The sequence below is a fragment of the Oncorhynchus keta genome, unplaced genomic scaffold (assembly GCF_023373465.1).
Source record: "Oncorhynchus keta strain PuntledgeMale-10-30-2019 unplaced genomic scaffold, Oket_V2 Un_contig_16010_pilon_pilon, whole genome shotgun sequence".
NCBI classification, from domain to species: domain Eukaryota; kingdom Metazoa; phylum Chordata; class Actinopteri; order Salmoniformes; family Salmonidae; genus Oncorhynchus; species Oncorhynchus keta.
This window is the reverse complement of record NW_026279656.1, coordinates 190001-209124: the sequence shown is the minus strand read 5'-3', so window position 1 is coordinate 209124 and position 19124 is coordinate 190001. Positions and strand designations below refer to the sequence as shown.

General features: G+C 39.8%; 1 protein-coding gene across 2 annotated transcripts in view; it reads right to left on the bottom strand.

The window, feature by feature from the left end:
- The window catches only part of LOC118379382 (collagen alpha-1(XIV) chain-like), a 208860-nt gene that overhangs the window by 50150 nt on the left and 139586 nt on the right, over positions 1-19124 (bottom strand). The window contains exons 23-28 of one of the 2 annotated variants that reach the window (XM_052502716.1): positions 13592-13735; positions 13072-13236; positions 10491-10529; positions 7864-8002; positions 2951-3093; positions 2562-2671 (exon numbers count right to left, since the gene is read on the bottom strand). In XM_052502716.1, coding sequence (XP_052358676.1) covers positions 2562-2671; positions 2951-3093; positions 7864-8002; positions 10491-10529; positions 13072-13236; positions 13592-13735 — 740 coding nt within the window. The remainder of the gene's footprint in view (positions 1-2561; positions 2672-2950; positions 3094-7863; positions 8003-10490; positions 10530-13071; positions 13237-13591; positions 13736-19124) is intronic. The other variant, XM_052502717.1, reaches the window with a different exon arrangement.

Here is a 19124-nt window from a genome sequence, read left to right as displayed (position 1 = left end):
CTGTTAATGGTTTATAGGCCTGGGATATATACAGCCTGTTAATGGTTTATAGGCCTGGGATATATACAGCCTGTTAATGGTTTATAGGCCTGGGATATATACAGCCTGTTAATGGTTTATAGGCCTGGGATATATACAGCCTGTTAATGGTTTATAGGCCTTTATACAGCCTGTTAATGGTTTATAGGCCTGGGATATATACAGCCTGTTAATGGTTTATAGGCCTGGGATATATACAGCCTGTTAATGGTTTATAGGCCTGGGATATATACAGCCTGTTAATGGTTTATAGGCCTGGGATATATACAGCCTGTTAATGGTTTATAGGCCTGGGATATATACAGCCTGTTAATGGTTTATAGGCCTGGGATATATACAGCCTGTTAATGGTTTATAGGCCTGGGATATATACAGCCTGTTAATGGTTTATAGGCCTGGGATATATACAGCCTGTTAATGGTTTATAGGCCTGGGATATATACAGCCTGTTAATGGTTTATAGGCCTGGGATATATACAGCCTGTTAATGGTTTATAGGCCTGGGATATATACAGCCTGTTAATGGTTTATAGGCCTGGGATATATACAGCCTGTTAATGGTTTATAGGCCTGGGATATATACAGCCTGTTAATGGTTTATAGGCCTGGGATATATACAGCCTGTTAATGGTTTATAGGCCTGGGATATATACAGCCTGTTAATGGTTTATAGGCCTGGGATATATACAGCCTGTTAATGGTTTATAGGCCTGGGATATATACAGCCTGTTAATGGTTTATAGGCCTGGGATATATACAGCCTGTTAATGGTTTATAGGCCTGGGATATATACAGCCTGTTAATGGTTTATAGGCCTGGGATATATACAGCCTGTTAATGGTTTATAGGCCTGGGATATATACAGCCTGTTAATGGTTTATAGGCCTGGGATATATACAGCCTGTTAATGGTTTCTGAATTATCTTAGCAACAGAACTCTTAACAGATGTGGTTAAATATGAATTATCTTAGTGACAGAACTCAGGCCATCTTAATAGATGGGGGTTAAATCTGAATTATCTTAGTGACAGAACTCAGGCCATTTTAACAGATGAGGTTAAATCTGAATTATCTTAGAAGCAGAACTCAGGCCAGAACTGAGTTCAATTCAAGTAAGACCAAGCCCCTGCTGTTCTCTAGGTCACCAAATGTTGACCCTGAGGACCTGCATATGGGCTCTATAAATGGAGCCCAAATTGAGCTTGTTTCTCAATATAAAGTACCTGGGTGTCTGGATTGATGACAAGTTGTACTCCGTAACGCATTTAGAAAATCTGACTAAGAAGCTAAGATCCAAGATAGTTTTTTTTATAACAAAATAAATCAATTAATCATGAAAATAGGAGAAAAAAATTCTCCCTGTATTGGATTCCGGAGATGTTGTTTACATGCATGAGGCACAACCTCTGTTTTAAAACCCGTGGACGCCGTCTACCATTCAGCAATACGTTTTATCAAAGGGGACCATTTTAGGACTCGTCATTGTAGTCTGTATAAAATGTGGGGTTGACCTCTCTGTCTGTAAGACATTATCTTTGATTGATTTACAAAGAAATCTGACAGAAACTCCCTTCATTAAGTTAAGAATCCTCAGTTACCAAACTTGTTGTCAGGAACACATAACACTAGAGATCCCTTCAGTCTCCATATTTTTATTTCACCTTTATTTAACCAGGCAAGTCAGTTAAGAACAAATTCTTATTTTCAATGACGGCCTAGGAACCAGTGGGTTAACTGCCTGTTCAGGAGCAGAAGGACAGATTTGTACCTTGTCAGCTCGGGGATTTGAACTTGCAACCTTTCGGTTACTAGTCCAACGCTCTAACCACTAGTCTACCCTGCTGCCCCAGTTACATGTGGTGGTGCCACTCACACAGTTTCCATTATTAACTGAGGACCTTGAATGTGATTGCTTTTATTAAATAGATGTATTTTGTTATTGTGTGCTGAATTCTGTTGTTTTATACACGTGTATGATTTATTATTCTGTTTTTATTGTAATGTCTACAGGGCTCTCTTGTAAAATGTATTTTTAATCTCAATGTGACTCCATGTTTAAATAAAGGTTAAATAAAATACATTAACACTATAACTAGATATACACTGCAGGATCAGGATCAGGGTTACATTAAAACTCAGAACAGCCAGGCACATAATGCCTATGAGAAGAGAGTCTGATGGACGGCCTCTCACGCTCTCTTTTACTGCTGCAACAAACAGGGTGTGTGTGTGTGTGTGTGTGTGTGTGTGTGTGTGTGTGTGTGTGTGTGTGTGTGCTCTCTCTTTGACTACTGTGATAGAGGAGGGGGTTGGGTTGTTCCTCCATTCATTCTCTGGGATCATTCTCTGACATGACTTCTACTAAATTCTCTATTTGAGAAGTCGGCATGCAACATCTTTATTAGACAGATGGAGGGCCTGAAGTTTTAGGGTACATCCCAAATGGCACCCTATTCCCTATACAGTGCACTACTTTAGACCAGAGGCCATGGATGATCTCGGGGAAGAACTAGGCTGCTGACCTTGTGGAAACTGCCATAGAAAATCTTCTTGATGTCAGGCTCGTCAAAAGTGACTGTCTGGAAGTCTCCCTTGTAGTCGTGGTTGAAGAACGTCAGAGTCTTCCCACCATCTGACAGAGACCGAAACAGAGACAGGCAGACAGACAGACAATTAGGGACAGTACATTCTACACAAACCCACATCCCAGAGTCCTCTGCCTTGGTCTTCTGTTCTGTGTGTTCAGTCTATCTCTCTCTCACACAATATCTGGAAACTAGCCCTGCAGCCCACGCACTTTTGTAAACCACAGACCTCAATTGCAGAGTATGTGATATGCAGGTTAACCTTAAGCCTCACTCAAACCACAGGGCCAGGGTTCAGGAAGTGATGAGGAACAGACTGTACGTACTGTCCAGGATGACCCCCACCAGGGGTTCATTGTCTTTGTTGAGGATCTCCCACAATGCAAAGGGCTCCTGGGGGGTGTCTGGTAGCAGGCGGAACAGGATGGTGATGGTGTAGTCAGAGGGCAAACCTTCTGGGTGGAGGTACCTGAGAGACAGACAGACAGACAGACAGACAGACAGACAGACAGACAGACAGACAGACAGACAGACAGACAGACAGACAGACAGACAGACAGAGAGTTACTTAACTGTCAGCCAGATAATGTGAATGGTTCAAGATGGCGGTTGGCAAATCCTATGCCTCCACTGTAATGGGAACCTGTCATTCAAACAGTCGTTTCAGTGTAACCCTAAGCCTAACCTTCTCCAGTCTAACCCTAATTCTCTATAGTCTAATCCTAACCCTCTCCAGTCTAACCCTAAACCTTTCCAGTGTAATCCTAACCTTCTCCAGTCTAACCCTAAACCTCTCCAGTCTAACCCTAACCCTTCCCAGTGTAATCCTAACCCTCTCCAGTCTAACCCTAAACCTTTCCAGTGTAATCCTAACCTTCTCCAGTCTAACCCTAAACCTGTCCAGTCTAACCCTAACCCTCTCCAGTCTAACCCTAACCCTTTCCAGTAACCCTAACCCTCCAGTCTAACCCTAACCCTCTCCAGTCTAACCCTAACCCTTCCAGTCTAACCCTAACCCTCTCCAGTCTAACCCTAAACCTCTCCAGTCTAACCCTAACCCTTCCCAGTGTAATCCTAACCCTCTCCAGTCTAACCCTAAACCTTTCCAGTGTAATCCTAACCTTCTCCAGTCTAACCCTAAACCTGTCCAGTCTAACCCTAACCCTCTCCAGTCTAACCCTAACCCTCTCCAGTCTAACCCTAACCCTCTCCAGTCTAACCCTAACCCTCTCCAGTCTAACCCTAACCCTCTCCAGTCTAACCCTTACCATCTCCAGTCTATCCCCAACCCTCTCCAATCAGGAAGTCCTGATATCTGATGCAGAGTAATGGGAAGTCCTGATACCTGATGCAGGGTAATGGGAAGTCCTGATACCTGATACAGAGTAATGGGAAGTTCTGATATCTGATGCAGAGTAATGGGAAGTCCTGATACCTGATGCAGAGTAATGGGAAGTCCTGATACCTGATACCTGATGCAGAGTAATGGGAAGTCCTGATACCTGATGCAGAGTAATGGGAAGTCCTGATATCTGATACCTGATGCAGAGTAATGGGAAGTCCTGATACCTGATGCAGAGTAATGGGAAGTCCTGATATCTGATACCTGATGCAGAGTAATGGGAAGTCCTGATACCTGATACCTGATGCAGAGTAATGGGAAGTCCTGATATCTGATACCTGATGCAGAGTAATGGGAAGTCCTGATACCTGATGCAGAGTAATGGGAAGTCCTGATACCTGATACCTGATGCAGAGTAATGGGAAGTCCTGATACCTGATACCTGATGCAGAGTAATGGGAAGTCCTGATATCTGATGCAGAGTAATGGGAAGTCCTGATACCTGATACCTGATGCAGAGTAATGGGAAGTCCTGATACCTGATACCTGATGCAGAGTAATGGGAAGTCCTGATATCTGATACCTGATGCAGAGTAATGGGAAGTCCTGATACCTGATGCAGAGTAATGGGAAGTCCTGATACCTGATGCAGAGTAATGGGAAGTCCTGATATCTGATATCTGATGCAGAGTAATGGGAAGTCCTGATACCTGATGCAGAGTAATGGGAAGTCCTGATATCTGATACCTGATGCAGAGTAATGGGAAGTCCTGATATCTGATGCAGAGTAATGGGAAGTCCTGATATCTGATGCAGAGTAATGGGAAGTCCTGATATCTGATATCTGATGCAGAGTAATGGGAAGTCCTGATATCTGATACAGAGTAATGGGAAGTCCTGATACCTGATACAGAGTAATGGGAAGTCCTGATATCTGATGCAGAGTAATGGGAAGTCCTGATATCTGACCTGATACAGAGTAATGGGAAGTCCTGATATCTGATGCAGAGTAATGGGAAGTCCTGATATCTGATACCTGATACAGAGTAATGGGAAGTCCTGATATCTGATATCTGATGCAGAGTAATGGGAAGTCCTGATATCTGATATCTGATGCAGAGTAATGGGAAGTCCTGATATCTGATATCTGATGCAGAGTAATGGGAAGTCCTGATACCTGCAGAGTAATGGGAAGTCTGATATCTGCAGAGAGTAATGGGAAGTCCTGATATCTGATGCAGAGTAATGGGAAGTCCTGATACCTGATACAGAGTAATGGGAAGTCCTGATACCTGATACAGAGTAATGGGAAGTCCTGATACCTGATACAGAGTAATGGGAAGTCCTGATATCTGATACAGAGTAATGGGAAGTCCTGATACCTGATACAGAGTAATGGGAAGTTCTGATACCTGATACAGAGTAATGGGAAGTCCTGATATCTGATGCAGAGTAATGGGAAGTCCTGATACCTGATACCTGATGCAGAGTAATGGGAAGTCCTGATACCTGATACAGAGTAATGGTAAGTCCTGATGCTGATGCAGAGTAATGGGAAGTCCTGATACCTGATGCAGAGTAATGGGAAGTCCTGATACCTGATGCAGGGTAATGGGAAGTCCTGATACCTGATGCAGAGTAATGGGAAGTCCTGATATCTGATGCAGGGTAATGTGAAGTCCTGATATCTGATGCAGAGTAATGGGAAGTCCTGATACCTGATGCAGGGTAATGGGAAGTCCTGATACCTGATGCAGAGTAATGGGAAGTCCTGATATCTGATGCAGAGTAATGGGAAGTCCTGATACCTGATACAGAGTAATGGGAAGTCCTGATATCTGATGCAGAGTAATGGGAAGTCCTGATACCTGATACCTGATGCAGAGTAATGGGAAGTCCTGATACCTGATACAGAGTAATGGGAAGTCCTGATACCTGATGCAGAGTAATGGGAAGTCCTGATACCTGATGCAGAGTAATGGGAAGTCCTGATACCTGATGCAGGGTAATGGGAAGTCCTGATACCTGATACCTGATGCAGAGTAATGGGAAGTCCTGATACCTGATGCAGAGTAATGGGAAGTCCTGATACCTGATGCAGAGTAATGGGAAGTCCTGATACCTGATGCAGAGTAATGGGAAGTCCTGATACCTGATGCAGAGTAATGGGAAGTCCTGATACCTGATGCAGAGTAATGGGAAGTCCTGATACCTGATGCAGAGTAATGGGAAGTCCTGATACCTGATGCAGAGTAATGGGAAGTCCTGATACCTGATATCTGATGCAGGGTAATGGGAAGTCCTGATATCTGATATCTGATGCAGAGTAATGGGAAGTCCTGATACCTGATGCAGGGTAATGGGAAGTCCTGATATCTGATGCAGAGTAATGGGAAGTCCTGATACCTGATACCTGATGCAGAGTAATGGGAAGTCCTGATATCTGATGCAGAGTAATGGGAAGTCCTGATATCTGATACCTGATACAGAGTAATGGGAAGTCCTGATATCTGATATCTGATGCAGAGTAATGGGAAGTCCTGATATCTGATACCTGATACAGAGTAATGGGAAGTCCTGATACCTGATACCTGATACAGAGTAATGGGAAGTCCTGATACCTGATACCTGATACCTGATACAGAGTAATGGGAAGTCCTGATACCTGATACAGAGTAATGGGAAGTCCTGATACCTGATACAGAGTAATGGGAAGTTCATTTGACTGGCTTATCTTACCTTCACACAACAAATGCCATAATGGCCCTTCTGATTACATGATTTACTATATACATGATCTAGTATGTGACTGAGTGATGCTTGGATATGGGCCGTGGTGTTTGCAGGTCACCCTGAAGACATCATTTAGAGGTGCTGAGTCCCTCCACTGCAATAACACAATCCCCTCTGAACATTATGAACAAAGTAGAAGTCTAAACTAAATATTATCCTCAGTAGGAGTAGAGCTACATCTGTCAACACGCACGCACGCACGCACACACACACACACACACACACACACACACACACACACACACACACACACACACACACACACACACACACACGCACGCACACACTTCACATGTGATTAGACTCCCCTAAGTGATTTTCATTGGCAATAACTTTGTATTGTTTGAGGGACCTTGAAAATAACTGGCTGCTATTTCAAAGAGCTCTGGTGTTTGTCTTCGGCTAGCAAATGGGGTTGACCCTCCCCTGATGTTATAAAGTACAAGTCTCCTACTAGCTACTGGGGTTGACCCTCCCTTGATGTTTTGAAGTACACGTTTCCCATAGAGGATGAGGAAGGTCCCTCTAGGATGAGGAAGGACAGTTCAGGAACAACCTCTTCCTCCAGGCATAGACACATCTGTGTATCTGAAAGGATTGGATGGGTATAACCGATTCTGTATGGCAAAACTTCCACCTGACCTATCAGAGGGAAACTTCCACCTGACCTATCAGAGAGAAACTTCCACCTGACCTATCAGAGGGAAACTTCCACCTGACCTATCAGAGAGAAACTTCCACCTGACCTATCAGAGGGAAACTTCCACCTGACCTATCAGAGAGAAACTTCCACCTGACCTATCAGAGGGAAACTTCCACCTGACCTATCAGAGGGAAACTTCCACCTGACCTATCAGAGAGAAACTTCCACCTGACCTATCAGAGGGAAACTTCCACCTGACCTATCAGAGGGAAACTTCCACCTGACCTATCAGAAGGAAGCTTCTACCTAACCTATCAAGCTGTTGGAGTATATTCCAGGAATAATATGCCAAGAGTGGACACTGGAGGAGAGAGTGAGCTCAGTGTGGACCCTAGCTGATCTTCTACCTCTCATCGCCATGACAACCACACTGACAAAACACAGAACCTAGTAGAACCTACTTGGTGGGCTGTGAGACCAGGGCGTCTTTGTGCAGTCTGTAGCAGGGGAAGCTGTTGAAGGAGCCTGGTTCCAGGGACACTCCCTCTACGTTACTGTACTCCTTCTCTACCAGGCCAAACATGTCCATCATCCTGAAGCCTAAGGAGGGAAGGAGCAGAACACACATCTATGCTATAACCACTCCATAGAGAACCATAGAGAACCACAGAGAACAACAAAGAACCATAGAGAACAACAAAGAACCATAGAGAACAACAGAGAACCATAGAGAACCATAGAGAACTACAAAGAACCATAGAGAACAACAGAGAACAATAGAGAACAACAGAGAAAACAGAGAACCATAGAAAACATAGAGAACCATAGAGAACAACAGAGAACCATAGAGAACCATAGAGAACAACATAGAACCATAGAGAAACATAGAGAACAACAGAGAACCATAGAGAACCATAGAGAACCATTGAGAACCATAGAGAACCGTAGAGATACTAGAATACTAGAATAAAATGGTACACATTTTTATCTTCAAGCAACAAAATGGGCCAAGGTAGTAAATACTATTTAGGTGCTGGATATATACATAGTAATAATAGTGTCATTCTGTCAACCACTCTCCCTCTGGATAGTATTTCCTATCCCCACCCGGCGAAGGAAAGGAGAACTCTGTCAAAAATCCTATGAGAAACAGTGACATTCACTCTGAATGACCTAAAATGATGAATTCCATATTGGTCTTTCACAGGCAGGCCAACCCAAGCTGTACTGTGCAGTAGGATAATAGTAGGTCTACTATTGAAACAGATAAACGAGGCTGTCAACTGAGTCAGGAATTCACAGGTTTCAGATCTTTTTTTCTCCTTCAGGTTTTCGCTCTTAAAGTCACACTTTCTTAATGTAAAAACAACAGAATTGGATGTTCTAATCCCATAACAATGCCTTAACCACATTAGGAGAACACTTTTGATGTCTGAGAAAAAGCGAAGAAATGTATATTTTTGAGTGTAGTTACCCTTTAATTGAAGTGGTTAGCTGTGTTTCCACAGCACATGAGATGGGGTTTTCCAAACAAACAGCCAGTGGATAATCATGATATCATTCTGCCAAGCAGGCATAGGCTACTTTGTAGCAGGTAACATTTCATTGAGAAGGTTTTTGGCAAAGCCTTACCATCAATCAGAAGACGGTTTAGGCCTGTCATCAGCATCGCTATATTTTTCCTGTTTTCCTTAAATGTTTAAAACTGGACGTTTTACTTCATATTATGAGGCATGTCTTGCCTCCCTTTAAAGCAGCTTAAAGCCTAAAACGGGGGGGGGGGAAAAATGAAACATTTGAAGCTTAACATTGTGATGTGTTACATCAGCCTTACTGATACGGTGTATACCTCAACTACACTACTTTGATGCTCATCGTAGGGATTAATAAGTGAGTATACACAATGCCCAGTGTAAAATACAGTGGTACACGGTGTATACCTCAACTACACTACTTTGATGTGCATCGTAGGGATTAATAAGTGAGTATACACAATGCCCAGTGTAAAATACGGTGGTACACGGTGTATACCTCCACTACACTACTTTGACGTGCATCGTAGGGATTCATAAGTGAGTATACACAATGCCCAGTGTAAAATACGGTGGTACATGGTGTATACCTCAACTACACTACTTTGACGTGCATCGTAGGGATTAATAAGTGAGTATACACAATGCCCAGTGTAAAATACGGTGGTACATGGTGTATACCTCAACTACACTACTTTGACGTGCATTGTAGGGATTAATAAGTGAGTATACACAATGCCCAGTGTAAAATACGGTGGTACATGGTGTATACCTCAACTACACTACTTTGACGTGCATCGTAGGGATTAATAAGTGAGTATACACAATGCCCAGTGTAAAATACGGTGGTACATGGTGTATACCTCCACTACACTACTTTGATGCTCATCGTAGGGATTAATAAGTGAGTATACACAATGCCCAGTGTAAAATACAGTGGTACACGGTGTATACCTCAACTACACTACTTTGATGTGCATCGTAGGGATTAATAAGTGAGTATACACAATGCCCAGTGTAAAATACGGTGGTACACGGTGTATACCTCCACTACACTACTTTGACGTGCATCGTAGGGATTCATAAGTGAGTATACACAATGCCCAGTGTAAAATACGGTGGTACACGGTGTATACCCTCCACTACACTACTTTGACGTGCATCGTAGGGATTCATAAGTGAGTATACACAATGCCCAGTGTAAAATACGGTGGTACATGGTGTATACCCTCCACTACACTACTTTGACGTGCATCGTAGGGATTCATAAGTGAGTATACACAATGCCCAGTGTTAGATACGGTGGTACACTGTGTATACCCTCCACTACACTCTGACTCTATGTAACTCCGTCTGACTGGATTTGAACCAGAATCACGTGGCAGATGACATGTTGCTCCTGACAATAGCCAGGGACACGGAGTCTCTCCCGTGAATGACTAAGTGGGATCAGACAATCCACATTGACTGTAGATTGAGAGGGGTTTATCTCAATAGGGATACACATTCTACGACTATAAAGCAGTAACCAGCTGTATGTGTTTTACATAGTTTACCTGCCATGGTGTTGCCACTCATCAGAACCGATGGACAAGCTAAAACAAGATGGATGAAAGGGTTGGTTAAATAATGAACAGGATATTAATCACTGTCATTTCATCATGAATCAAGATCCTCTTATTAAGATTTAAATGTGGATGAATCCTCTTCTTTGTAATAATAACTAATCCATTAAACCACATGACCAAACCTACCACCTGTCTCTATTCTACAGTAGATTATATCAGTTCTGGAAACCACATGACAAAACCTACCATCTGTCTCTATTCTACAGTAGATTATATCAGTTCTGGAAACCACATGACCAAACCTACCATCTGTCTCTATTCTACAGTAGATTATATCAGTTCTGGAAACCACATGACCAAACCTACCATCTGTCTCTATTCTACAGTAGATTATATCAGTTCTGGAAACTACATGACCAAACCTACCATCTGTCTCTATTCTATTTATATCAGTTCTGGAAACAGTAGATTATATTATATCAGTTCTGGAAACTACATGACCAAACCTACCATCTGTCTCTATTCTACAGTAGATTATATCAGTTCTGGAAACCACATGACCAAACCTACCATCTGTCTCTATTCTACAGTAGATTATATCAGTTCTGGAGACCACATGACCAAACCTACCATCTGTCTCTATTCTACAGTAGATTATATCAGTTCTGGAGACCACATGACCAAACCTACCATCTGTCTCTATTCTACAGTAGATTATATCAGTTCTGGAAACTACATGACCAAACCTACCATCTGTCTCTATTCTACAGTAGATTATATCAGTTCTGGAAACTACATGACCAAACCTACCATCTGTCTCTATTCTACAGTAGATTATATCAGTTCTGGAAACCACATGACCAAACCTACCATCTGTCTCTATTCTACAGTAGATTATATCAGTTCTGGAAACTACATGACCAAACCTACCATCTGTCTCTATTCTACAGTAGATTATATCAGTTCTGAAACCAAACCAAACCTACCATCTGTCTCTATTCTACAGTAGATTATATCAGTTCTGGAAACTACATGACCAAACCTACCATCTGTCTCTATTCTACAGTAGATTATATCAGTTCTGGAAACCACATGACCAAACCTACCATCTGTCTCTATTCTACAGTAGATTATATCAGTTCTGGAAACCACATGACCAAACCTACCATCTGTCTCTATTCTACAGTAGATTATATCAGTTCTGGAAACCACATGACCAAACCTACCATCTGTCTCTATTCTACAGTAGATTATATCAGTTCTGGAAACTACATGACCAAACCTACCATCTGTCTCTATTCTACAGTAGATTATATCAGTTCTGGAAACCACATGACCAAACCTACCATCTGTCTCTATTCTACAGTAGATTATATCAGTTCTGGAAACCACATGACCAAACCTACCATCTGTCTCTATTCTACAGTAGATTATATCAGTTCTGGAAACCACATGACCAAACCTACCATCTGTCTCTATTCTACAGTAGATTATATCAGTTCTGGAAACCACATGACCAAACCTACCATCTGTCTCTATTCTACAGTAGATTATATCAGTTCTGGAAACCACATGACCAAACCTACCATCTGTCTCTATTCTACAGTAGATTATATCAGTTCTGGAAACCACATGACCAAACCTACCATCTGTCTCTATTCTACAGTAGATTATATCAGTTCTGGAAACCACATGACCAAACCTACCATCTGTCTCTATTCTACAGTAGATTATATCAGTTCTGGAAACCACATGACCAAACCTACCATCTGTCTCTATTCTACAGTAGATTATATCAGTTCTGGAAACTACATGACCAAACCTACCATCTGTCTCTATTCTACAGTAGATTATATCAGTTCTGGAAACCACATGACCAAACCTACCATCTGTCTCTATTCTACAGTAGATTATATCAGTTCTGGAAACTACATGACCAAACCTACCATCTGTCTCTATTCTACAGTAGATTATATCAGTTCTGGAAACCACATGACCAAACCTACCATCTGTCTCTATTCTACAGTAGATTATATCAGTTCTGGAAACCACATGACCAAACCTACCATCTGTCTCTATTCTACAGTAGATTATATCAGTTCTGGAAACTACATGACCAAACCTACCATCTGTCTCTATTCTACAGTAGATTATATCAGTTCTGGAAACCACATGACCAAACCTACCATCTGTCTCTATTCTACAGTAGATTATATCAGTTCTGGAAACTACATGACCAAACCTACCATCTGTCTCTATTCTACAGTAGATTATATCAGTTCTGGAAACTACATGACCAAACCTACCATCTGTCTCTATTCTACAGTAGATTATATCAGTTCTGGAGACCACATGACCAAACCTACCATCTGTCTCTATTCTACAGTAGATTATATCAGTTCTGGAAACTACATGACCAAACCTACCATCTGTCTCTATTCTACAGTAGATTATATCAGTTCTGGAAACTACATGACCAAACCTACCATCTGTCTCTATTCTACAGTAGATTATATCAGTTCTGGAACATTCTTCCAATGGCAGCTACTTCAGTTCTGGCAGTACTTACTGGCAGTGGCAGCCTCACACACAAAAGTGATCAGCTGCTCCTCAATTTTCTTGACAGCGTCCAAATCGTCCACAAAGAAGACGTGTCTGTCGCTGGGTTTGCTGGCGATGTTCACCAACTCTCCGTAGTCCGCATCAGCAAAGCCGATGGCAAAGATGATGTAGCCTTCCAAGGACATACATTGTTAAGATTTGAAAACAATATTTTGTTTTTCTTCAGCAATAAAGCAAAACAATTCCAAGGAAACTATTTGATTGGCCTATCTTACCACTCTCTGACTTGCTAAGTGACCCTTCTACCACGAACATATTTCTCTCTAAGTTTTGTTTTTGGGTTGAGAGCCATGAATAGTTCTGTTACAACAATATAATACAATGGAATAGTGTCCTCAGAGGAAGAAACATGGGTTTTATCCAAAATAACACCCTATTCCCTATTCCCACACTACTTTTGGCCAGAGTAGTGCACTATACAGTACAGAGAATAGGGCACTATTTGGGACTCACACTATGCCACTCACCTTCCATCTGCATCTCCTTGGAGACCTTGTTGACGTCGTCTTGGGAACGGCCATCGGTGAGGACCACCAGTACCTTAGGAACCCCCCTCCTCACTCCTCCCTCTGAGGTGAAGATAGATTCCTTCACGTGCTTAATGGCTCGGCCTGGATGGATAGGGACATAGAGTTATATTTCTATGGATAGGAATGACAGAGATCATATCTACACATCACAGCCTGTTGTTAACGTGTGGACGACTATCAGACCATATCTATACAGCCTGTTGTTAATGTGTGGATGACTATCAGACCATATCTATACAGCCTGTTGTTAATGTATGGATGATTATCAGACCATATCTATACAGTCTGTTGTTAATGTATGGATGACTATCAGACCATATCTATACAGCCTGTTGTTAATGTATGGATGACTATCAGACCATATCTATACAGCCTGTTGTTAATGTATGGATGACTATCAGACCATATCTATACAGCCTGTTGTTAATGTATGGATGACTATCAGACCATATCTATACAGCCTGTTGTTAATGTATGGATGACTATCAGACCATATCTATACAGCCTGTTGTTAATGTATGGATGACTATCAGACCATATCTATACAGCCTGTTGTTAATGTATGGATGACTATCAGACCATATCTATACAGCCTGTTGTTAATGTATGGATGACTATCAGACCATATCTATACAGCCTGTTGTTAATGTGTGGATGACTATCAGACCATATCTATACAGCCTGTTGTTAATGTATGGATGACTATCAGACCATATCTATACAGCCTGTTGTTAATGTATGGATGACTATCAGACCATATCTATACAGCCTGTTGTTAATGTATGGATGATTATCAGACCATATCTATACAGCCTGTTGTTAATGTATGGATGACTATCAGACCATATCTATACAGCCTGTTGTTAATGTATGGATGACTATCAGACCATATCTATACAGCCTGTTGTTAATGTATGGATGACTATCAGACCATATCTATACAGCCTGTTGTTAATGTGTGGATGACTATCAGACCATATCTATACAGCCTGTTGTTAATGTATGGATGACTATCAGACCATATCTATACAGCCTGTTGTTAATGTATGGATGACTATCAGACCATATCTATACAGCCTGATGTTAATGTATGGATGACTATCAGACCATATCTATACAGCCTGTTGTTAATGTATGGATGACTATCAGACCATATCTATACAGCCTGTTGTTAATGTATGGACGACTATCAGACCATATCTATACAGCCTGTTGTTAATGTGTGGATGACTATCAGACCATATCTATACAGCCTGTTGTTAATGTATGGATGACTATCAGACCATATCTATACAGTCTGTTGTTAATGTATGGATGACTATCAGACCATATCTATACAGCCTGTTGTTAATGTATGGATGACTATCAGACCATATCTATACAGCCTGTTGTTAATGTATGGATGACTATCAGACCATATCTATACAGCCTGTTGTTAATGTATGGATGACTATCAGACCATATCTATACAGCCTGTTGTTAATGTATGGATGACTATCAGACCATATCTATACAGCCTGTTGTTAATGTATGGATGACTATCAGACCATATCTATACAGTCTGTTGTTAATGTATGGATGATTATCAGACCATATCTATACAGCCTGTTGTTAATGTATGGATGACTATCAGACCATATCTATACAGCCTGTTGTTAATGTATGGATGACTATCAGACCATATCTATACAGCCTGTTGTTAATGTATGGATGACTATCAGACCATATCTATACAGCCTGTTGTTAATGTATGGATGACTATCAGACCATATCTATACAGCCTGATGTTAATGTATGGATACTATCAGACCATATCTATACAGCCTGTTGTTAATGTATGGAACAGTCAGACCATATATACAGCCTATGTTAATGTAATGACTATCAGACCATATCTATAAGCCTAACAATAATAATAGATGACTATAACAATAATACAGCCTAATGTTAATAAATGTAACAATAATAAGAATAATATAAGCCTGATGTTAATGTATGGATGAATAATATATGTAATAGGGAAGACAGTACATCAGGAATAATAATAATAATAATAACAATAATAATGACAATAATAACAACAATAATAATAATAGTATTAATAACAACAATAATAACAATAGAAATAACAATAATAACAATAGAAATAACAATAATAATAATAACAATAATAGTAATACTAGTAATAATAGTAATAATAACAGTAACAATAATAGTAATAATAACAGTAACAATAATAATAATAATAACAGTAACAGTAATAGTAATAATAACAGTAACAATAATAATAATAATAACAGTAATAATAACAGTAATAATAACAATAATAATAACAATAATAATAATAATAACAGTAATAATAACAATAGAAATAACAATAACAACAACAATAATAATAATAGTATTAATAATAATAATAATAACAGTAATAATAATAATAATAACAGTAACAATAATAGTAATAATAACAGTAACAATAATAGTAATAATAACAGTAACAATAATAGTAATAATAACAGTAACAATAATAGTAATAATAACAGTAACAACAATAATAATAATAACAGTAACAATAATAATAATAATAATAACAGTAATAGTAATAATAACAGTAACAATAATAGTAATAATAACAGTAATAATAATAACATCAATAATAATAACAATAATAATAACAGTAATAATAGTAATAATAGTAACAATAATAGTAATAATAATAATAATAATAAATAACATCAATAATAAGAACAATAATAATAACATTAATAATAGTAATACTAGTAATAATAACAATAATAACATGAATAATAACAATACTAACAGTAACAATAATAGTAATAATAACAGTAATAATAATAACAATAATAACATGAATAATAATAACAATACTAACAGTAACAATAATAGTAATAATAACAGTAATAATAATAACAATAATAACATGAATAATAATAACAATACTAACAGTAACAATAATAATAATAATAACAGTAATAATAACAATAATAACATTAATAATAGTCATAATACCAGTAATAATAACAATAATAACAATAATAGTAATAATAACAGTAATAATAACAATAATAACATTAATAATAGTCATAATACCAGTAATAATAATAATAATAATAACATGAATAATAATAACAATACTAACAGTAACAATAATAGTAATAATAACAGTAATAATAACAATAATAACATTAATAATAGTCATAATACCAGTAATAATAACAATAACATTAATAATAGTCATAATACCAGTAATAATAATAATAATAATAATAATAATAATAATAATAATAATAATAATTAATAATAGTCATAATAACAGTAATAATAATAATAACATTAATAATAGTAATACTAGTAATAATAACAATAATAACATGAATAATAATAATATAATATCTATCATAACTAATCTAGCTAGACTGTTTAATGAATGGCTGTCAGGGGGAGACAACCCTGTTCCTGGAGTGCTGCAACTAAGCACCACACCTGACCAACTGAGATAATTGATCTAAATTCAACACACCTGGTCTTCCTGGTTGGTTAAATCCCAAACCTGCGGCCCTCCAGGACCAGGGCTGCCTGCCACTGATGTATTGCATTCGGGAGATGCTAATAGAGGAAATGTGAAAATCTGATAGGACACATTAAACAAAGAAAGAGGAGCCTGTCTTATCTATTCTAAAACCTTGACAGAGACAAAAATCGCCCTAGATCATTAGCCCTATTGTGGGCATCGGAGCGGTCCGTAGAGAGGACGAACAGAGCAGAAGCAGGTGGGGATCATTGCAAGTCTTTTTTCTTTACCGATGTGCATGTCTAATATCTCCCTGATGTCTAAGGTCATTCCGTAATAGCAGCTTTTTAAAACAGCCTCCCTGGGATGTCTCTGAATAAAATATGTATTGCATGGCTGAGGCACTACCAGGGTACTTTGTATCATCTAATATGGAGACAGAGGATGGCTGAGCAGCCTGCTGGACGGCCATCCATCCCTCTCCCTCCCTTTCCCTCTCTCTCACCATCTCTTTCTCTCTTTCGCCCTCTCTCTCTAGCTCCCTTTTAACTCTCCCTCTTCTCTCTCTCCCCTTCTCACTCACTCTCTCTCTCTCTCTTTCTCTCTCTCTCTCTCTCTCTCTCTCTATCCCTATTTTTCTCAGCTGTCTCTGTGAGCTTTATTAAAGTGCCTTTCAGTGAAGATGAATGACAGGCAGAGCTAGTGAACATCAGTCTTGTACCAGGGAGAGTTATGTCTGTTTCAGCATGGTATTATATTAAACAGAGGTCAAATTGGAATCACAATATCCATCCAGCCAGGCATGAAGACATGCTGGCCTCTATCACTGTGGAGAGTGGTAGACGGTGTGTGTGTGTTTGTTTGTGTGTGCGGCTGCCAGGGTCCTGAGTGGAATATCACATCATCAATCAAATGCCGTCCATCTCAGACGTGTGTGAAATGTGTTTCTTGTACATAAATCCTCAGGCTGATTCCTGGCCGTCAGCTTCCTTTCTTTGCCTCCAAACTTACAACAAGATCTTAACAACAAGTTCCCAGAAATACTCCTCCTCAACCAAGACCTGAAAGACCTCGTCAACAACAACAACTATACATCGGGCTGCAGCCAGAAACACAAAGAAAACACATGTATTCTAGGTAACTAGGTAACTAGGTGACTAGGTAACTAGGTAACTAGGTGACTAGGTGACTAGGTGACTAGGTAACTAGGTAACTAGGTGAAGGCTAGCCTACGTTCCAGACCTATTTGTGCTGTTTTGGCAACTCCATTACTGTCATTGTCATGTTTTGCATGGTAATAACAGCAATGGAGTTGGCAAGACAGCACAAACAGATCTGGGTGAAGACTCCACTGCAATACCTTCTTTGTGTTATTAAACCTCAGACTCAGACGTGATTGGTGGTTAAAAAAAGAGGGAATGAGGCCAGGCCAATCATGTTGATCCGCTGTTAGAATCCCCTCAGTACAGTATGAATACTATATGGAGCACAGGGGGATCAGCCCTAATACCAGCAGCTACTGGAAATCAATCATCTCAAGCTCCAAATGAAAAGACAGTCAAGCTAAAGCCTTAATGAATAAATGCAGAGCGAACATAATCGCTCTGTGTGTGTGTGTGTGTGTGTGTGTGTGTGTGTGTGTGTGTGTGTGTGTGTGTGTGTGTGTGTGTGTGTGTGTGTGTGTGTGTGTGTGTGTGTGTGTGTGTGTGTGTGTGTGTGTGTGTGTGTGTGTGTGTGTGTGTGTGTGTTTGGTGTGTGTGTGTGTGTGGTAGTGTAGACATGTACAGAACACCAAAGGCTCACATCTACAGCTCTACCACCAGACTCCCTGAGAGAGAGAGACCTCCGCTTACATCTCTAGAGAGAGAGAGAAAGAGAGACCTCCGCTTACATCTCTAGAGAGAGAGAGAGAGAGAGAGAGAGAGAGAGAGAGAGACA